The sequence below is a fragment of the Mytilus trossulus genome, chromosome 14, assembly GCF_036588685.1.
Source record: "Mytilus trossulus isolate FHL-02 chromosome 14, PNRI_Mtr1.1.1.hap1, whole genome shotgun sequence".
Lineage (NCBI taxonomy): Eukaryota > Metazoa > Mollusca > Bivalvia > Mytilida > Mytilidae > Mytilus > Mytilus trossulus.
Window position 1 is genome coordinate 30,684,397 of NC_086386.1, and position 22,964 is coordinate 30,707,360.

The following is a 22,964-nucleotide window of genomic DNA, read 5'->3' on the forward strand; positions in this document are numbered from 1 at the left end:
TGAATCATAGATCCCTATTTTAAATTGTGTACCCTAGACACCTATTCTGTCCATAAAAGTACCACCACTAATATCAAAAAGTTAAATCATGTCCAATACCCCATTGCCTAGCAGGGATATAATTACTTTATAGAGCAAAGTATAACTTATATGAATAAGTAGACAAAGTGGAAAACAAAAACAAAACTATACATGGAAATTGTTCAGGATTTATTATATTTTGTTCTTGACATATGATAACTTAAATATATTTAAAAAGGTAACAAACAAATTATTAAGTACTTGATAAAAATATGAGACATCAAATTCTTTCTTCTTTGTAAATAACATTGTTTTGATGTACAAAGAAAAGTTTAAACTGGTTCTGTATGGAAGATCAATAAATATTGTGTTATGTATTAATGAATGTAACAATTATGAACTCTTCTTACTGTAGAAATGATGAATGAAAGATTACATTTCAAAGAATTTGAGCAAAAACCTTAAAATTGTTAAAAATGTCATCATTGTCATGATTCTTCTATCAGGAGTTGTCTAATAGTTCTTGTTGATTTACTGCATAGAAAACCTTGCCATTCTAAGCATTCTAAAAAATTTCATATCTATTATGGTTTTTCAAGACATTAGGCACATAATTTTGTGTATGTTTTATTTTCATCAATAGTAGTAATGGTTGGACCAAAGTATTGTTATCTTAAGCTAAATATGTGCTGAAGTTTCAGACAAAAAAATAAGTATGTACAAAAAAAAGGGTTTTTAACACAAGGATGCAAAATAGCCTATTTATAATTAATGAATGAATTAATGATTTTATTCTCATTAACTAGTACATAGCTAAAGAGAAAAATAAAGGTTTATTTAAAATATTTTAATATTAATGATTTATTCGTTTTAATGAACAAAAATTACCCTTTTTGATCCAAATTTTACAATTCTATAGGTATATGACATTACAACATGCATTTTTTTGTAACTCTTTTATATATTTAATCTATGGAACCTATATAAATATATGCTCTCCAAGAAAAGATAATTTGTAGAAGGAAAGTAAGTTCCAAGTGAAATACTTAAAAGACATATTTTTTCCCCATTTAATATAAGTATAATACAATGCAGGTTTGATTTAGATCTTTTAAAAATGCATATGGTACTTATAATTTATACACTTACAAAACTTATGTACAAACATTACAGCCAGACAAAACAAAAACTCTACTGCAAGAAAAAATACATCAACTTAAAAATAAAGCAATACTGTAACATTATAAATTAACAATTTTGGCTTTTTAACCAAAAAAATGAAAATGAAAAACTGGGACTTTCACCGATATAATTAATTATCTCTCATACAAACATCACAACATCCAATCCTCATCACACACTGAACAACTCATGAAATGAAAATTATTCTAAACCTAACGACCAATTAATTCCCTGTACAAGCATAATTATTAATGGCTGCCAGGCTACTAAAAATCTAATCCAATCTAAAAGATTTCCATATAAAACATGTGGTCTCTCCCATCTAGTAAACTGTTAAGGAAAATAAACTTATAAAACTGACAGTAGAAAAATAAATTTAGGAATAGCGTGCAAGTGGTTCATATTCCATCAACTTGTATCAGCTCAATCACTGGTTTATTAAACAAGAATAACAATGTAGTGCTATAGCATATATCTGCCTATAGAAAAATAGTTTTCAAAATTCACTGTTCTGGGGAAATCATAGTGCATTTCTTCTCATCAATCATGTCAATGGTTGTATATATATAGATTCTTACATTGATACCAGTGGATTATCGGATTTATACAATCGAGATAGTTAAATTATCAATTTCAAAGTCCGAGCCGCCTCGGCGAGGACTTTAAAATTTATAATTTAACTATCGAGATTGGATGAATCCGATAATCCACAAGTAACTATGTAAAAATCTGTTTCTCTAATGATTAAAAAGACATTTTCTTTTTTTGTTAACCGAAAATCCCCTTCGAGTGCCTTTCACATTGCACGAAGTTGTCAATTTCATTAACACCTGTTATCATATTTTGATTCATTCAGTTAACTAAAAAGGTCATGACCCTTAAAATCATCCAATGATCTTTTGAGATCACCAGCAACCACACGTTGATTAATTTTTTTTTTTACAATGGGTTCGGAAAGGGATAAATTCCCATAGAGTTAGAGAAAATGATTTCTCTAATTCTTCGTCAATTCATCCCTTTCTGCACCTATTGTATAAGAAAAATTTAATCAACTTGTGGTTTCGTTTGATCTCAGTAATTCATTGGTTAAAATCTGATTATGACGCCAAATTTTCTTGCTTTCCTCTTAATTTATTATTGTGACGGCATGAAAAAAGGCGACCATGCCTGATGACGTCACATAGAAAGAACACATCTTGTTGCAGATCATTCGAAAAAAAGGAATAAGTTTGCCTGCATAATGTTAGAAAATCATTAGAGAAACAGATTACACCACCAAATCTCGTGTGATAGGATATTTATCCAATCTCGACAGTTAAATTTTAAATATTTAAAACGCTCGGGCAAGCCTAGTGTTTTAAATTTGAAAATATAACTGTCTCGAGTGGATAAATATCGTATTACACTCGATGCATTGGTAGAATCTATATTTCCACAATTCTGTTATGCAACATTAGATAATTTAAACCTATGAATACATGTATTGATAATTTGGTACTCACTTAATTGTCCTGGAGTCTAACCTTACGTTAAACTTACAACTTGAGCAGTTATTCTTATAAATACTGTTCATCTACTTCTACAACTATTCAACACCCTTACATTAGCTATTTATGGTAACTATGTGGTCTTTTCATTTGAAAAATTTCTGAAATGATCAAACATACCATTTTCCAACATTTTTAAATTTGCTGACCTTTATCCTGATCTACCTACCTTACAACCTACATTGTACCTGTAGTACTTTTTTCTTGTCCTCATTATGCACTATGAAGTATTTGTTACTGCACAATGAGCAAGCAAGAAAAAAATCAATCAATAATGTTTTCTTTTTCATATATAAATAAAATATTGTGAAAGGATACGGACTAGGAAACATTCTTTTGAGATCCACTTTCTCTTTACAGTATGGACAGGTCTGTCTCTTTCCTACAATACACCATCCTCTGATACAAAACTCATGAAATCTGGTTATATAGTTAAGGATAATTGTAACATTTTATACTGAATATTATTGACCATCTTGAACATGTATAAGCTATATTGGAGTAACTCTGATCAGTAAGCTACGGTATATACAGTTTTCAAATTTGATAAAAATAAGAATGAACATTTTTAGTGCTTAAATGCTTAATAAATATGTTTACCACTAAAAATGTTTATGAAGCAGATTACAAGAATGTATGGCACTTTTAAAATATAATAAACTACAAATATGTACATGTAGGTCAAATCAGACCATTATAAATAACTTTTGTGTTAAATGTGAATATCTATACCTACTTTCTCTGTTGAATATAAAACTTTTCTAACACACAATCAAACATAAAGTATTCTAATGCAATTAGTTTGTAACGATAATTTTCATTGGACATTGACAAATATTTTGAGGGGTTAGATTCCACATTCTACCAGTCTGTATTTAAGAAATCTTCCAATTTGAAATTGTTTTTTTTTGTGCTATGTAATTTCTAAAAAAATAAACAAGGTAGTAACAAATTTGAGATTCAATATCTTCTTTTTGTCTATATTGAAACCATTCTGAAGTGTACGAAAAGTAAAAATATGTTTAGCATTCATGTTTGACATCCAGAGTATACATATGACATCACATTGTTTAGATGCTAAAGACGATGCAACAGTTTCACGCACTTATTCATATATGCAATTTTTAAGCCAAAATATTTATTGAATGACATTTATTTTAATATGCGGCATTAGAATGGAGATGACTGTATTGTATTTTAAGCTTAGCCTCTCATAAAACTTGATTTTACTGTTGCAAATATTCGTTTACCCCTCTGTTCCGTGTCGCTAGGTAAACTCAATTTGTGACGTTTTACGAAGGCCAAGCTTAAAATACAATACAGTTATCTCCTAAATATATGTGACCTAATACATTCATTGCTCATGTTGCTGGCTATAAAAATGAGTGATCAGCCAGGGCTGAAAAAAAATCTATTTTAAAAGAGTGTTGATACCGCATCATAACTAAACTCGAAACCTACGAGAAAGCACACACTTCTATTTAAGCAATAATGTTCTGTTGATTTTTCTCATGTCTGTTTTATGACCTGGAAAGTAGGTCTGTGCTATCACCAAAATCTCATGTTTGTTTTCTTTATTTTGTAATAGTGGCAAACCCACATTAAGCATCTATTCCATCCAAAAACATCAGACAGCCCAAAAGATATTTGTTAGTCATGACTGGTTAGCAAGCCACATTATTTAAAGGGAAACTTCGCAAAAAAATCAAAAATTGATATTATGTTCATTCTGTATAAAAATGCTCAAATTCATAGATATTAAAGTTTTATTCCGCTAGATAAGCGATCACCATCGATTTTAAATTTAGAGTATCGATTCTCTGTATTCCGCCATTTTGTATTCTTTCCCCGATTGATGAAACGGTATGTCTATAAACCACAAAGAAACAAAACTACAGTAACCGATGTAGTCGTAATTGCGTGTCGATATCTTGTCAATCGTACGGTTGTTTTATCCGACTAACTATTAACTTGATACGGAAAATATTCTTTAAATTACCATGGTCTGTTGTTTTTAACTTGATATTGGAATTAGGTGAAAAGTCAAAGTTGAAATCATAAATAAGTGTTCCGTGAAAATTGTTTTCGAAAATCTAATTTGTTCATAATTCTTTAAAGTAATAAACTGTTTTCAAATAAATTTTGATCTTCCCTCTTCTGATCACCAGCATGGCTAAAGGTTTTACTTCCAAAGGTATTGTGAGGGGTGTGAGGTGACACGTCCAGGTATTCAAGCGATTTCCTGTCGGGCTTGCAAGTTCACGCATCGTTTCACTTCTGCAGGTATTGATCAGTGTACACGGCTGATAACTTTTAACTTTCCATTTTGAACTATCAGATGTATAATATACAACTCTGTCTTACTTGTCACTACCAAACTCATACGCTTGTTTATAAATAACATTTCTGGTGTAAAAAATATTATTCATAAAAAAAAAAATAATACCCAAAAAATAAGATTTGATGAAATTAAAATCTATTTAAATATTTTTTCCAAGGGTGAATTTAGGAAAATGTAATATATAGTCATTGTCAATAGTGAAGGACAGATTGGAACAGACCAGAAATATTGATTTAAAGAAATGTAAGCACTTGCTGAAGATTCGTTTATACGACTGGATAGAAAGTTACGGAACTATAGTGCAATATACATGTATACATTGAACATAAGAAAAAAACATATACTTTGAATAAATAGGGGTAAAAGTGTTGTAAATAGACTAGTCCACGTATGCCAACAGCATGTAATCATCTAATGTCGATAGACTATTGTATACCAGAAGAAGAAGAGAACCAATTTGATTTAAATACAGGTCGATGTATAACTTTTGCTTTGGTTCATTGAAGTTGTGGACATAGTAAAATCACAGATTTATTTTGAAATAAGATTGTTCTCGAACAAAGGAAGGAATTCGTCATCACAATTGTTATATATGCCACTGGACGAACACTAATTATCCAGAAGGGATGTGAATATTTTGCTGGAAAACTTTTGAGTATCAAAGTTTCAAATTAATTTCGGGATTTTTTTTTCTTTCTTGGTGTTCAATAAAAGAAAAAAGAATAAATTACTTGTCCGCTAAATAAGGGTATTCTTGTCAGATGAAAGACTTTTAGTTATATTTAAAAAAAAAATAGGGAAATATGACATTAAATTGGTTCTGTCTTTTTTTTAAACATCGTTAAAAAGATGTGTGTCTATGGTGAACGCCACAAGAACCCTGTAATACTAGTACGAGAGTATAGCATGTAAACATTCCTTCTCAATAATATGGTTGTATTGGAAATCTTTTCATACAGATTGACAACTCATTGTCCGATATGCATGTAATATTTGCCACATGACGCCCATAGTTCTTTCTACCATCATCATCTTATTCTTTGATATTGCTGTTAACATCGATGGTTCACACCCAAACAAAATGCGAGTAATGGACCTTCAGAGCTTCTCCGTGTTATACACTTGTGAAATATATAGACGAAGTTTCTGTATTGAAATGAATATACATCTCACAAACAGGATTTTCAAATAACGATTTCGAGTAATCACCTTACAAACCAATATAAACGTATGGCAAGATATAACCATGAAGGAATTTAGTTTTTGTCAGACACAAGAACTCATCACTTTCATAAAGGTATACGTATATATGCATGCAATTTCAAATATCAAGAACAAGCGGTCCATGTCGATAGTCCGTTTTCTAACTGTTCGAGTTAGACATGTCACTTGTTCATTCTTGAAAGCTTTCATATTCCCCGTCTAACGATGGGAACTGTTTCTGATTGTGTTGACTATAAATGCTTGTATGGTAATTCTGTCGTTTATGTGTACAAGCGGTTGCATTTCCTCTCCTTTCCAAACAAACAAACGAACGAAAGGCTACTAGTCTGCTTTCTCTGGAGCTCATCCTCAATGGCTCTTATACGTCAGGAAACTTACATGTATACTAAAAATGATTGTTTCAAGAACAACGATGTATGGATGAACTATTCTAAATTCGTCAATATCAGTTATGCATGACTTAAATATAACTTTTATTACAACTACTGTATTACTTATTTGGATTAATGACGGCTATCATGTTCAACATTGCACAAATATTATCATAGAATTAAAAAAAAAATCCTCAAAAATCCTTAAAAAAAATTAATACCTTAGCTTAGATAATTGGTATTTTTTCACAAAAAGTTCGTGTAAATGATTGTCAAATGAATTTAATTATGTAAGAATAAAATGTTAAAAAGAAACTAAAAAAAAATCATGTATGTTGTATTTTTTTGTCAATTAAAAACTTTAAAATTGCAATAGTTTTATTAGCATTTAAACACAGCCAATTTGAATACAAGTTAAGAATTTCCGGTAAAGTCAATGATATCAAACAGATGTACAATGGTATATCAAATTGGGTAATATTGCATTCAGTTTTTATTAGAGATTAAAACCACTATTTTTTACTTCATATTTGAATCTTTACGCCAATTGCCGCTAAGAAAGTAATCAAAAATTGTTTCCTTTTATTTTTATACATTTTCGGAATTACGAATCTGAATTTTATTTTCAATTAATTTACACAATTTAATTATTAAATCTGTATTCTCATCGTGTATTACATCTTAGTGTATTAACATCGTGACATCATACTCTTTCTTATCCTTTCTGTTTATCCTTTCCAAATAACAACATTTATACCTGTGTACGCTTGAACTCACACCTGCGGCTAAATAGCTATAAGGTAAACGAATTGACCTCAAGCCGAGAAATATACAGTGACCTTTACAAAATAATATACACACTCTGCTCACACATTAGTTGCACTGAAATGATTATCAAAACAATAATGGTAAATAGAACTGAAATATTTGCAGTTCAATATCAGTAAAAATGTTCAATAAATATTTTATGAATAAAATCTCAACAATAATTAATTAAATTTATTCAAAAACATTTACTAGAGATAATTTTATAGGAGTTTAATTCAATCAATACAAAACGGTATATGCATATTCATTTTCGTTCATTCTTATACTGTGGTTAATAACTACGACCATTCGTCAGCTGTGCGCTTTTAATTATGTATATTGTCGATAAGCTATAAGAGTTAAACAGATTTTATTTTTTTCCAGAATTCAATAAATCGGGCTAATAAGTCACGACCCACTCGAGAATTTAACCAAAAAAGTTACAAATACTTAAAACTTGAGATTGACCTAACTTTCTTAAATTATTTTGCAAGTTTATAGAAAGTTACAAAACAGTTAAGATTGATCATCGGTGATGAAATTCTAATGTTTATTAGAGGAGTATTAGTATTTCCTTTTGTTTTTATCAATAATTTTAACTTTAAGATAATCCTATTAACAGCATAACCATAAATGAGTAGCCCCGAAAAATCCATTTGATTTCTTTAGTAAAGGATACACATGATTACAATCTAATTTAAACGTCTCTTCAATTATGGCATCTTCATTGTTCATGACTAGAATCTGGTTCCCACATACACCGCACACATTGGGATCTAATCTCTTTCCTGGTAAACCAGATTCTGTAAAGTACTGAAAATAAAACAAGCAAAATCAATGAAACAATGAAAAATATTTGCTTATACAAAGGTGGAAAGTTAGGCCATGGAAAAATAAATGATGGTTTCCCCTAACTCGACCGGGTCATTTATTTTTTCTGTAATAAAACCCAGACAACTTAAAGTGTTGGAAATATGCAAGATTATAGTTCCGCTATAGAAACAAAACATATAGATATAAAATTCTGCATGGTTACAAAAAAAAGGAAAAAGAAAGCCTGCCTTCTGGGTGTATAAAATTTCCCCATGTCCAACAATTAACAATTAATTTTCAATGGCCTTGAGCAAAAATCAAAAAGTAACTAACCACAGACTGCAGCTAGTAATAGTTCTCTGGGTGTCAGTACATGCATGTGACATGTACATAGATATAGGAAGATGTGGTGTGAGTGCCAATGAGACAACTCTCCATCCAAATAACAATTTAAAAAACATGTTTATATTAATCTCAAATATGTATTTGAAATGCATAATATATCTAATATCATTTCAAAATGGCCTCATTGTCTACATAAGATTAATACAAGTGAAACTGCGAGCTACTGCTAACTGATGATACCACCGCCGCAAGTGGATAATATAAATAGTGTAAAAATATGCAAGTGTTCGGTAAACAGGAAGTTGTCGAGTGATGAATCTGAAAACGCATCACACAGTATACCTGACTTATATAAAACCTGAAACCAAATTTCAGAAATCCTTGTATTGTTGTTCCTGATAAAAGTGTGACGGAAATTTTCAACTTGGCTATCATGTGTAAAATCATACAAGTGTTCGGTAAACAGGAAGTTGTGAAGTGATCAATCTGAAAAAGCATCACACGGTATAGCTGACTTAGATAAACCCTGAAACCAAATTTCAGAAATCCTTGTATTGTAGTTCCTGATAAAAGTGTGACGAAAATTTTCAACTTGGCTATCATGTGTAAAATCATACAAGTGTTCGGTAAACAGGAAGTTGTGAAGTGATCAGTCTGAAAAAGCATCACACGGTATAGCTGACTTAGATAAACCCTGAAACCAAATTTCAGAAATCCTTGTATTGTAGTTCCTGAGAAAAATGTGACGAAAAAATAAATAGTGTAAAAATATGCAAGTGTTCGGTAAACAGGAAGTTGTCAAGTGATGAATCTGAAAACGCATCACACAGTAGAGCTGACTTATATTAATCCTGAAACCAAATTTCACAAATCCTTGTATTGTAGTTCCTGAGAAAAGTGTGACGAAAATTTTCAACTTGGCTATCATGTGTAAAATCATACAAGTGTTCGGTTAACAGGAAGTTGTCAAGTGATCAATCTGAAAACACATCACACAGTATAGCTGACTTAGATAAACCCTGAAACCAAATTTCAGAAATCCTTGTAATGTAGTTCTTGAGAAAAATGCGACAAAAAATATTCATGGGACGGACTGACTGACGGACGGACAGACATACAGAGGTAAAACAGTATACCCCCCCTTTTTTAAAGCGGGGGGTATAATAACTAGAGGCTCTAAAGAGCCTGTGTTGCTCACCTTGGTCTATGTGAATATCAAACAAAGGACTCAGATGGATTTGTCACAAAATTGTGTTTTGATGATGGTGATGTGTTTGTACATCTTACTTTACTCAACATTCTCATGATTCTTGTTGCTTACAATTATCTCTATCTATGATGAACTTGGCCCAGTAGTTTCAGTGGAAAATTGTTAAAAATTGACTGTTAAGGACAATAACTCCTTAGGGGGTCAATTGACCATTTCGGTCATGTTGACTTATTTGTAAATCTTACTTTGCTGAACATAATTGCTGTAACAGTTTATCTCTATCTATAATAATATTAAAGATAATAACCAAAAACAGCAAAATTTCCTTAAATTTACCAATTCAGGTACAGCAACCCAACAACAGGTTGTCCAATTTATCTGAAAATTTCAGGGGAGATAGATCTTGACCTGATGAACAATTTTATTTCATGTCAGATTTGCTCTAAATGCTTTGGTTTTTAAGTAATAAGCCAAAATCTGCATTTTACCCCTATGTTCTATTTTTAGCCATGGTGGCCATCTTGGTTGGATGGCCAGGTCACCAGACACATTTTTTAAACTACATACTCCAAAGATGATTGTGGCCAAGTTTGGATTAATTTGGCCAAGTTGTTTCAGATGAGAAGATTTTTGTAAAAGATTACTAAGATTTACGAAAATGGTTAAAAATTGACTATAAAGGGCAATAACTCCTAAAGGAATCAACTGACCATTTTGTTATGCTGACTTATTTGTAAATCTGACTGTGCTGAACATTATTGCTGTTTACAGTTTATCTCTATCTATAATAATATTCAAGATAATAACCAAAAACAGTAAAACTTCCTTAAAATTACCAATTCATGGGCAGCACCCTAACAACTGGTTGTCCGATTCATCTGAAAATTTCAGGGCAGATAGATCTTCACCTGATAAACAATTTTACACCTGTCAGATTTGCTCTAAATGCTTTGGTTTTTGAGTTACAAGCCAAAAACTGCATTTTACCCCTATGTTCTATTTTTAGCCATCTCGGTTGGTTGGCCGGGTCACCGGACACATTTTTTAAACTAGATACTCCAATGTGATGGGAAAAGATGGATTGGCCCTTTGGGCCAGGTGAGCTAAACAAGAGGCTCTCAAGAGTCTGAATCACTCACCTTAATTCTTTTGGTTAAATCTCTCACCAATGATTATTTTGGCTTTTCAATTTATTTAAATGTTTTTTGGATCGTCCTATTTTCTTCAAAAGCAAAAAAAAAATCATTTTCTCCAATGTTCTATTTTAGCCATAGAAGCTATGTTTCTTGACATACAAGGAAATAAAATATAAAATTTATACTAGATACTGCATTTTTGTACTATGAAACTCATTTAGCCTAAGTTTGGCTGAAATTGATACAGCAGTTTCAAAGGAGAAGATTTTTTTAAGTAAGTCAACATGATGAACAAATTGTGAAAAAAGTCTTTAAAGGGCAATAACTCCTTAAGGGGTCAATTGACAATTTTGGTCAGATAGACTTATTTGTAGAACTTACTTTGCTGAACATTATTGCTCACTTTAAAGTTTATCTCTATCTATAATAATATTCAAGATTATAACCAAAAACTGCAAAATTTCCTTAAAATTATCAATTCAGGGGCAGCAACCCAACAACAGGTTGTCTGATTCATCTGAAAATTTCAGGGCAGATAGATCTTGACCTGATAAACAATATTACACCTTGTCAGATTTGCTCTAAATGCTTTGGTTTTTGAGTTATAAGCCAAAAACTGCATTTGACCCCTATGTTCTATTTTTAGTAATGGCGACCATGTTTGTTAATAGATCAAAACTTCGGATACAATTTATAAACTCGATACCCTAAGGAACATTCAGTTAAAGTTTGGAAGTATTTGGTCCAGTAGTTTTCAGAGGAGAAGATTTTTGTAAAAGATAACTAAGATTTACGAAAAATGGTTAAAAATTGACTATAAAGGGCAATAACTCCTAAAGGGGTCAACTGACCATTTCGGTCATGTTGACTTATTTGTAAATCTTACTTTGCTGAACATTATTGATGTTTACAGTTTATCTCTATCTATAATAATATTCAAGATAATAACCAAAAAGCAGCAAAATTTCCTTAAAATTACCAATTCAGGGGCAGCAACCCAACAACAGGTTGTCTGATTCATCTGAAAATTTCAGGGCAGCTAGATCTTGACCTGATAAACAATATTACTGCATGTCAGTTTTGCTCTAAATGCTTTGGTTTTTGAGTTATAAGCCAAAAACTGCATTTGACCCCTATGTTCTATTTTTAGCAATGGCGACCATGTTTGTTGACAGATCAAAACCTCAGATACAATTTCTAAACTAGATACCCTAAGGAACATTCAGTAGAAGTTTGGAAGTATTTGGCCCAGTAGTTTCAGAGGAGAAGATTCTTGAAATAGTTTACGACGACAGGCCAGGTGAGCTAAAAAGAAGATATGGTATGATTGCCAATGAGACAACTCTCCACAAGAGTCCAAATGACACAGAAATTAAACAGTAAAGATCAATGTACTGCTTCAACAATGTACAATAATCAGAACTCTTTAACATCACACGTAAAACTTACCCCTATATGAGCTGCCATTGAATCTGTACAAACTTCTGCAAAATCTCTACTTACAACTCCAAAATAAAGTCCATAGAATAAACATAGCAGTCCAAAGTCCATAGCTATTTGAGGTTTGATTAAAAATAATAAATTTAAACCCAACAATGTCAACATAACTACCATGTATCCTAATATTCCAATAAAGTAACTGACTTTATAGATTAGAAGAAACCATTTGTACACCAATCTGAAAAAAATAAAAATTATCACATTATAATCATGTTTTTTGTTTTACTTTTCAACATTCTAAACTACAGATACAATTAACACATTAACTTGTAATGAAAAGCAGACGGACTTCATCAAGAATGTTGAGTTTGGTCTTTGCTTTTGGGGGAATTCAGAATTTTAACCTATCGGAACTCTGAAAATGAAGATTGATTTTTCAGGTACCAGTCTTGTATTACAACTCCAATTTCTGGTGCATGTCAAAACATGGAGGGAAACAAAATAGTGCATTTTTTTCTGTTTTTTTATAGGTTTGTGCTGAATTGAGACATATATATAGACTTTAAAAAAAATCATGCATCTTTTGTGGATATCAATCCAAGAAAGTGGAAGGCTATCATGTTTACTGGAAGTGGTGCGGCCTAGTAAAAATAGCAAACAGAAAGTAGAAAAACAATGTTTTGACTTCAGGATTGCTTAACTTTTTATTTTTCGTGGCAAGACCCCCTTTTTTCCCGATTAAATCACAATTTCACATTAGTACATACATGATATGAACATGATTTTTTTTTTCTATGTATCATTTTTTATTTTTTTATTTTCAAAGATCAGCTGTTTTGATGTAAGCCTATGGAGCAGTCAATTACAAGACTGCAACCTTCAGGAACTGGATACACATGCTTTATTTTGGGGGGGGGGGGGAATTGGGGATGATATCTCTCCTATCTAGCAGGATCTGCTTACCCTTCCGGAGCACCTGAGATCTACTTTAGTGTTTGGTGGGGTTCGTGTTGCTTAGTCTTTAGTTTTCTATGTTGTGTCTTGTGTACCATCATTTGTCTGTTTGTCGTTTTTTCTATTTTAGCCATGGTGTACTCAGTTTATTTTTAATTTATGAGTTTGAATGTCTCTTTCGTCTCTTTTCCTACCCCTCCATTATGCCATTTGATCAGATTGACCAGAAATTAAAAGGGGAATCAATTTACATTAAAAACAATGAAATTTAATTTTAACACTGTCAAAACTTCACCCAAAACTACAATTTACACAAAAGTAAGAGTTTACTCCCATAGGTTGTATGGACTATTTTATAATAAACAAGGTAAAATGTGTGATTCAAAAACTTATCAAGGTACCTTGGTGTATTCCCTGGAAGTGGTTTCCTTGTAGATCTAAATGTTATGTATCCTGTTATTACAGAAAATATAGACCAGATGATAATAAATCTAGTCCAGCCATACTTCATACAGATTCCTATAGGAATCACCCACATACCAACAAGTGTGGCTTTCTGAAAAATAGCAAAAATTCATAATAAAGGGAATTGAAAATGAGCAATTTCACTAGAATAAATTTTTTCATGTTGTAAGTCCTTTTTTTATTTTCATTACATGTATGTAATATTTCATGTTTGTTGTTGGTTGATTTGAGAGCACAACATGTAAAAAAATAATGTTTTACTACCATGATAACTGGCTGACTGGGTTTACAATTTAGGATGCAAGTAAGAAGAAATAAATCAGTGTGACTGATTTCTGCAAACAGTTTTTTTTTGTCTAGTTTGAAAATTTTCTTTAAGAATAGATAACACCGCCATTTTTCCCTTGTTAAATTCACAACCTTATTTTCTACATTATAATACAAACCTATGCATTGTATCTTACTTGGTATGATTTGAAATATCTCTGCCTCCATTGTACTAATAATATCTGTGCTACTACTAATGTTACAATTAAAATGAGGACCATTTCAGCATGCATGGCCTCATGGCCCCTGTGTTTCTCATGTAACCGCTGATGTTCTATCCTACAAAACATATAAATTGGCATATATATATATACTCTGGCAGTTATATAATAATAATAATTATAAATAGTCCTATCTATCGAAAGAAGCAACTGAAACTTTGGTCTTATCTTTAGTTATTACATATTTAGATTATTGCAATGTTATACTTTTTGGAATTTCACAAACTGATTTATATAAATTGCAACGTACAATGTATACAGAATATGTGTGCCAAACTTGTGTTAAACCGTTCTAAGTATGACAGTGCCAAGCAGGCATTGTTTGACTTATACTGGCTTCCAATCGAAGCCAGAATTACATTTAAAATCTGAACATATATGTACAACTGTCATGTAGGTAAAGCACCGTCATATTTGATCAATTTGTTTAATCCTCAAGTGTCGAAACGTTCATTCAGGTCGTCAGAGTCATCTATTGGTTGTTATGCAGTCCCATGTAACAAAAAGAAAACTTTTTCAGATAGAAGCTTTAGTACTATTGGGCCAAAATTATGGAATGAACTAGGTACAAATGTAAGAAACTCTGAATCTTTGGATATTTTTAAATGTCGGTTGAAAACATTGTATTTCGAAAATTATTTTGAACTTTTCTGACTTTTTTCTTGTGTATCACAGTATAAATTTTCAATTTTTGGTATAGTACATACATATTGTATTTTTGTTTAGTATTTTTGTATTTTATATGTCATTTATGTACAATGCCATTGAATACATATTGTATATGTAGAAATAGGCGTTTAATTAAGTTTTCATGTTTCATGTTTCATATGCTGTATTGTTACACCACTGTCTCAGGTTAAGGGTAAACTCAAATAATTCTGCGCCCTCTAGCAGCCAATAGCCTAATGTAGCAACTGGAGATTAGACTGATATTAGACAAAGATCGGCAGAATATAATGACTGACATTATTCAGGTTAGTTAAGGCCGAAGGTTGATGCAAGAAAAAAACGTTCAAACCTGCTGCATTTGTTTGCACCTGTCCCAAGTCAGGAACCTGATGTTCATTGTTGTCTTTAGTTGATGTTGTTCATACATAAGTTTTTCTTGTTCCTCATTTTTATATACACAATGTAGATTAGACTGTTGCTTTTCCCGTTTGAATGGTTGCACAATAGTAATTTTTTAGACCCTTTATCATGTTTATAGCTGGCTAATTTGTGTGAGCAAAGTCTCTATGTTTAAGGTCAATATTTGACCTATAATGATTTACTTTTATAAATTGTGACTAGGATGGAGTTGTCTCATTGACACTCATACCACATCTTCTTATTTTTGTATTTATGTCGTATATACCTCCATCTTTCCTTCTCTGACAACTTGGACAGGTCAATAGACTGAAAAGAATAACAAAACGGATGATTAATATTAAATAGGTCATACAACAACAAAAATATATCCAAAAAAGATAACTATGGATTCATTTATTTTCGTGGGTACCAATTTTCGTGGTATAAAGAAAAAGCGTATTTGTGGAATTTGATTTTATGGTTTGTCCAAAGTCTGCATAGAATCCTAAAAGAAATTTGTGCTTCGTTGGACATATAAATTTGTGGTTCACACCTAACCACGAACTCCACGAAAAAATTGGTATTCCACAAATATTAATGAATCCACAGTATTTACATGCAAATCTGCATCTTTTTAATGAACATATTAGATCATGTAGTTAGCACAACCATTTGTTTACTTAAAAAGCATTTTTTTTAAAGAAACACATTTGTATATATATATAAAAAGATATATGTTATAAATTCATTAAAAACTTAATTTCAAGACAAACATTTTTTTCATATTTTTTTTGGTATTTTTGATTTTTATAATTTTCTTGTTTAAAATTTAAAAAAAAATGCATTCAAGTTACTAAATGACTTATTTCTCAAAAAAGAGAAGATTTAAGAAAAAGCTTAAAATTTTGGCTGGTTTAATTTCAGGTTTGTAATACAAGCATAAGGGACTGTATGACTAAGAACTACAAGCATCAGAAGCAAGCCATGACCAAAAGAAAGAAATCAAAGTAATTGATGAAATATTAAGAAAAAAATTTAAACAACTGTGTGGTAAAATTATAAATTTATAATAAAATCTTAAACCATTTGATGATTTTCATGACATCCTTGAAAATTTGTAGGCCAAATATCAAAACAACTAATAAACGTAGGCTGAGGAATAAAGAGTTGTGAGCTTCATTATAATGATTATCATCTATCATGTCCATGTATTACAAAATTATAGGGTCACAACACTGGCACTTGCCTCAGAAATTTGTTTTCCTATATACCTTAACACCTTAATAAAGTTAAGGTATAAATGTTTATCGCTATTTTGTGCATTTTTCCTTTGATCTTTTTTTGTGATAATTTTCATATCATGCTTCTCGCTCGAGATGGAAAAATTATTGCAAGAAACTATGGAGGCCACGTGGCGTTGCTAACGAAATTAACATTGAAATTGACAACGTCGTCATAGGTAAAATAGCGATAAACAGATTATCATTGGTCATCTCAACTCGATTGCTTTTCTCACTTTCGCTGTACCAGCTAAAGCGAGAAAATCAATCTCGTTGAGATAATCAACGATAATCTATAAGTATAGGAAAATCTATTTCTTAGACAAGTGGCTGTGTGTAACAAGATAATTTAATTTAATATGGTTTCATATGCTGTACATTTGCTATATGATCATTCATTAGCTGAAAGATTTTATTATGAAAGCTCAACTGAAGTAATCCTATAAATTTTCCCACCACATCCATAATAAACAGAATGAGTTGATTAACAGTTAAACTAATAAAAACAGAAAAATATATTCCATTGAACATGTTGAAAAGGAGAACATGTTGGCCAATTAGCAGACGAAAAAAAAATCTTAAATCAACTGGCACTTAAATTAAATAGAACAGGTACTGTTACGACAAGGGGTTTGGCACCATATCCCTTACTACATGTACTAAGAGAATATATATGGTGGTAACTAATATCTGATACCTTTATATTATCATGAAATTGATAATGGCTTTTGTCATAATGAGGAAAATTGATTCTTTCTGGCATGCTTCTTAATGCTTCAAATTCTAGTTACTACAGTGTACTACTTATATTTTGTTATATCTCACGCAATTGTCAGCTTGAACATGTTGAAAAGCAAATATAACACATGGTTAAAAAACTAACTGAAATTTAGTAAAAATATATAAAAATAAACATATAGTCAATACAAGATATTCCAATATTTAACACAGTAAGAAAAAACAGCCTGTAAAAAGGTAATACCAATACCATAAAGAAATCAATATATTGTAAAGATACAATATATTCATTGTGGTCTCATTCTCCAATTAACACTATGTCAGGCTTATGGCTATTCTTAAATAAGTAAAATCCAATTATAATGTCCAATATATATCATTTTATGAGAGAATCAGTAATTAGGTATTGTTAAACATGCATGGACAATATTGTCATCTATATACTATATTTCATTATGTTCAGAAATTCCAAAAATGTGTCCTATTAATGTTAAAAATTTGGTATGACATGTAATATTATGTAAATGTTTGCTTCACAGAAAATTTAAACAAAAAACATTATAGATTAAAATGTTTTCATGTTTATATACATTGTACACTGTACAGTACAAATAGGGATCAATACATGTAGATAGAGGAAACTACATCTTTCTATTTTTACAACTTAAAAATATTCTTTAACTTCATTGCCCCACAAAATCATAGTTGATTTTGAGAGCATTTCACAATTCTCTGTTTATTAATTAAGAGCTGTACCATGAGCACATGATACATGTATGTCTGTAGCTTCTTCAATGAATAAAAAATATATTAGACATTTATAAAGGGAGCTTATCTAAATAAATATTAAACCAGTCACTTTATTTTTGAGACATACATGTACATGTAAAGTTATTTTTAGTTTCCTAAATTAATCATGTCCAAAATTCTTACTTTTAAGGCATAAAGTCATGAAAATGGCATACATGTACATTTGTCAAATTAAGCTAAGAAACACTGATGATGAATTATTCACTTGCACATCACTAGCAATTGAATAATTCAACCTCCTTGAATCTAAAATTGAGAATGGAAATGGGGAATGTGTCAAAGAGACAACAACCCGACCAAATGAAAAAAACAACAGCAGAAGGTCACCAACAGGTCTTCAATGTAGTGAGAAATTCCAGCACCTGGAGGCGTCCTTCAGCTGGCCCCTAAACAAATATATACTAGATCAGTGATAATGAACGCCATACTAATTTCCAAATTGTACACAAGAAACTAAAATCAAAATAATACAAGACTAACATAGGCCAGAGGCTCCTGAATTGGGACAGGCGCAAAAATGTATACTATTCGAGTGAACTTTAATCATTTTGTCAATTTAACCCCTAACATCGAGATGGAAAATGCATGCGGTGTGTGTGTAGGGTTACATTGTACATTGTAAAAGCATAAAAATATAGTATATATACCAATACACATAATAACAGCGCCTGGTGATGTTTTATAGCCTACTGCTTTACATTGTACATTGTATTTACAGGGGAAAAAATGTCAACATTAAAGTAAAAAAAGGTAAATCATTTGATTGACTGATTTGTTCAAAACAATTTGGTAAAAACAATGATTTACATTGTACATATATTTATCAAATCTATAATATGAAATAAAACAGACCTGGAAAAATCCAATTGCCTGTGTTTGCTTTGTAATTTTATATATACAACATGTACAATGTACAATTATTTATGGTATACATGTATATCCATTATATGAGCATGACCATTTGATGTCTTTGAAGGTCAACTCAATATTTAATAAGCATGAATAAGATGGTACAGTATGAAGACTAAATTACACATGAAACAAAGCTACATATTATCAAGTCCATGCCCTGTAAATTGTTTATTTTATACTTTTTATAATTTTGATAAATGTTTATACATATACATTTAATTAACATGGTCAAAATTATCATGATGATAGTCTATTCTCACCTTATTTATACAATTATTACAAGTAAGAAGTTATTCCAAAAAAGGCATTGTATATAAGTGAACTGATATGAGTGTGCTTGCATTTTACAAGACATTGCAAGGATTGCTTCTTAATTAAAACCATTCATGTATATAAACATTAATCAGTCAGAGCTCAGACATAAACAAGTCTATTTTTGTTTTTGACTTAAATAAGTCGAAACATGTATTTATTATAAAAATGTAGTTTCAATTTTAGACTTATCTAAGTCAGAAAATGACAGACTTGTTTAGGTCTATTTATGTTGGTGAAAAAACTTAATGTGTTTTTGTGGCCAAACTACACCACCTATGACAGCAAAAACCTGTATGAGAGTTCACAAGGACTTGAGCTATCTATATTTAATTATCTTATTGAACATCCTTACTAAACACAGATGTTTTACCTCATTAAGTGTGATTCCAGGTGGTTGCATTGTAAGGTTAATTAACATTATCTCCGATTTTTTAGACTCTCATTCATATTTTTCTTTAGAAGACAAAGCATTGGCTTTAGATGTTGTCATTATTTGATTTAGATGCATGACCTCCTTATAAATATGCGTGGGTCTCGAAGTTAACCAATTTTGATCACTTATCGACTTGTAGGAGTCGATATTTGCAGCTTTTTGATTCTGGTCAATTATTTCTTGTTTAACAATATTGGACTTATTCAAGTCGTATTTTGTCTTACATTAAAGGGAGACAAATCCTAAAACTTACAAATTTAGACCTCTATGAGTCAAAAGCAGATTCAGACTTGTTTATGTCTGAGCTCTGACTGTTAATTATAAATATATTATATTTTTGTTTGCATACCTTTTAATTTTTTGTAAATGATTTAAATTCTTTTAGGGCTTCATCATGTTCATAGCTACATTGTCATTGAACATTTGCATAATTTGAACTGCATGAATGACAGTTTGTCTGCATTTTCTGTTTTATGATGTCCAGTAATGACGGACAAATAGTGACATACATGATAGATATGGTGTATAATTTGTGAAAATAGCACATTTTAAATAAAGGAAAGATTGTATGCAACAAAATATTGTTAAGTTTGAACCAAATACATGAAATAAATTAGACTGCCAAGGATGAAGAGCAAAATTTATTTCAATTTGATAAAATTTGACATCAATGAAACAAATTTTATCAGATGGTGTATTTCTCATATAAGGATAAGGCTAAATACAAAAATGTATGATAAAACATTTGATAATTTGCAATTTTGAATTTGCTCTTTAATATATCAATTTTAATCTTTACTGTTCATTCGGTAGACTTAAATAATTACAAGAACAATTCTACTTAAAAGTAAAATTGCTGATATGACAAAATAAGGTAATGCGTGTTATCACCAATAGCATAAACACACAGGCACTTGTTTTCTATCCATGGGAAGATCTATTATCCCTATACATGTATATTACGAGTTCTCGTAATATATAGGGATAATAGATCTTCCCATGGATGGGTCTCACTAATTAGCGACAACAAGCGTCAATGCGAGAAGCGACAACAAGCGTCAACAAGCAACAAGAAGCGACAACAAGAATTAATTTAGCGACAACAAGGGACAAGAAGACTATTTAGCAACAAGAAAACAATTTTTATATTAGATATAAAGAAATTTGTACATGTATGTAGTGGTTTTTTTTTAATTTACGAGCAGATATGTCAAATTAAAATGTTGTATTATATAGATAGACGAAGAAATGAAACATTTGTGAGCCGGGAAGAAAGGGATTGTGAAGTTTATATTAGTATATTGGTAGATGAAGAAATTAAACATTTGTGAAGAAGAAAGAGATTGAGATTCTTTTTTTATTTTTAAATATGAAAAATATGTATAAGATAAAGTATGTACATGTATCTGTTTTCATCAAAGTCAAGGTATGAATAAACGAATGGAGATATATTTGGAGCGGGCATAATGGAATATAATATTTTGATTCATTTGCTTAATACTATGCTCTAAGTGTACTCTTGTTATGTCAATTCAATTCTTTATTTGTAAAACTCTCAGCCACGCTTTGCCATCTTTATTATTTAAGCATGTTTCCTAGTTTCCTTTAAAGGATTTTATGAAACAAAAATATGAAATATTTTTTCCTTTCTAACAGTATAATTCATTGTTCTTGATAGGAACAACATTAGATGTGGCTTCACCCTAAGGTAATAATAACAGTACACACAATGTGGAACATCAAATGAGATTAACGACGCGCGTGTCCCCTGTTTTATTGCTACAATAACATCCAATTAACACCTTTAACTTTGTACACGCGTCAGAATATACAATTACACGTGCCAGAATACACAATCATTGTAAATAGTGAACACCTGTTGAAAACTCAAGATTGTCATTAATTTCCTTTCATCTTCAATCAATATGCATAAAAATGATAAATATTGTTTAATGAGGCATTAACAAATAAAAAGATGAAATCATTCACATTTCAATTTTCTTTTCCTCTTGTTTGATTTCAGCTGTTCTTTGTTTTTCACAATTTATGTCAATATTTTCAGAACAATGATGCACAAATAATTCATTTTGCTAGCTTAATATATATTGCACGAAAAGAGTTTTAAAAAAAACAACATGTATAAGATAAATAATATGTTCTAAAACACAAGGAAAAGTAATCTCATAATACAATAATTAAACGTAATACTGGCTGTTATACATAATAGATGATAAAATAAATATGTAAATAATGTTTCATTTTTTTCTATCAATTTTAACTTTCTTGTTGCTAAAATTATTTTCTTTTGCATATTCTTTTAATATTTATTGCAATAATTAATTTTTATTAAAAAAATATGTTTTCTTGTCGCTAAATAGTTTCTTGTCGCTAAAATAATTCTTGATGCTTGTTGTCGCTAAAATTCTTGTTCTCACTAATTAGTGAGACCGCCATGGATAGAAAACTATCCCTATATGTTACGAGTTCTCGTAATATATATAAATAGTAGATCTTCACATGGATAGAAAACAAGTGCCTCACTCACAGTTCATGTGCGTAAACACAGAGGACACCACTATATATACATTTTCTTGTAGTGTGTCATTCAGAAGCTTTACAGAGTTAATGTTGTATTGTTATCTGTTTTACCCAACTTTTTACATAAATATCAATGCTTTATGCTATATGATACGAATATATGTACTGGATATGTTCTCAAGAATCGTTCATATACATAATTTTTCTGTCAGTTTCTGAGTACATCACTCACTACATCAGAGAACGCAGAACTTTGAAATTTTGGACAACATTCTAAATTCAAGTTTTCAGGGATATCTGCATATAAAGTGGTGACATATTTGCAAAGCAATTACTTCGACAAAAGTGTAGCAAATGTGAAATATTGTTGCTTACGTCGTTTGTGTTGACGTGCCGGTGGTGATCCATTCTTTTTATCTGGTAACTGAGGATTTTTAATTTAGGCATAAAAACGCAGAAGACCGTA

At 30.8% G+C, this 22,964-nt stretch overlaps 1 protein-coding gene across 1 annotated transcript; it reads right to left on the reverse strand.

Annotated features, from left to right (window-relative positions):
• Nucleotides 1-193: 193 nt before the first annotated feature.
• Nucleotides 194-22,964, reverse strand: LOC134695665 (E3 ubiquitin ligase Rnf121-like). Its single transcript, XM_063557011.1, has 8 exons — nucleotides 22,874-22,964; nucleotides 15,759-15,799; nucleotides 14,321-14,462; nucleotides 13,793-13,947; nucleotides 12,447-12,675; nucleotides 8,173-8,306; nucleotides 3,069-3,170; nucleotides 194-1,525 (listed from the first exon to the last, which is right to left on the reverse strand). The coding sequence occupies exons 1-8, from the start codon at nucleotides 22,943-22,945 to the stop codon at nucleotides 1,405-1,407; spliced, it is 996 nt and encodes a 331-aa protein (XP_063413081.1). The 5' UTR covers nucleotides 22,946-22,964; the 3' UTR covers nucleotides 194-1,404.

Excerpts from the sequence above, each read along its gene's own strand:
- LOC134695665 (XM_063557011.1), bottom strand. The coding sequence starts at position 22,945 with ATGCCTAAATTAAAAATCCTCAGTTACCAGATAAAAAGAATGGATCAC. Across the intron at positions 12,676-13,792 it reads CTTCCAGGGAATACACCAAG|ATTGGTGTACAAATGGTTTC; the intron begins GTACCTTGATAA and ends TATTTTTTTCAG. Across the intron at positions 8,307-12,446 it reads CAATGGCAGCTCATATAGGG|TACTTTACAGAATCTGGTTT; the intron begins GTAAGTTTTACG and ends TTTTATTTTCAG.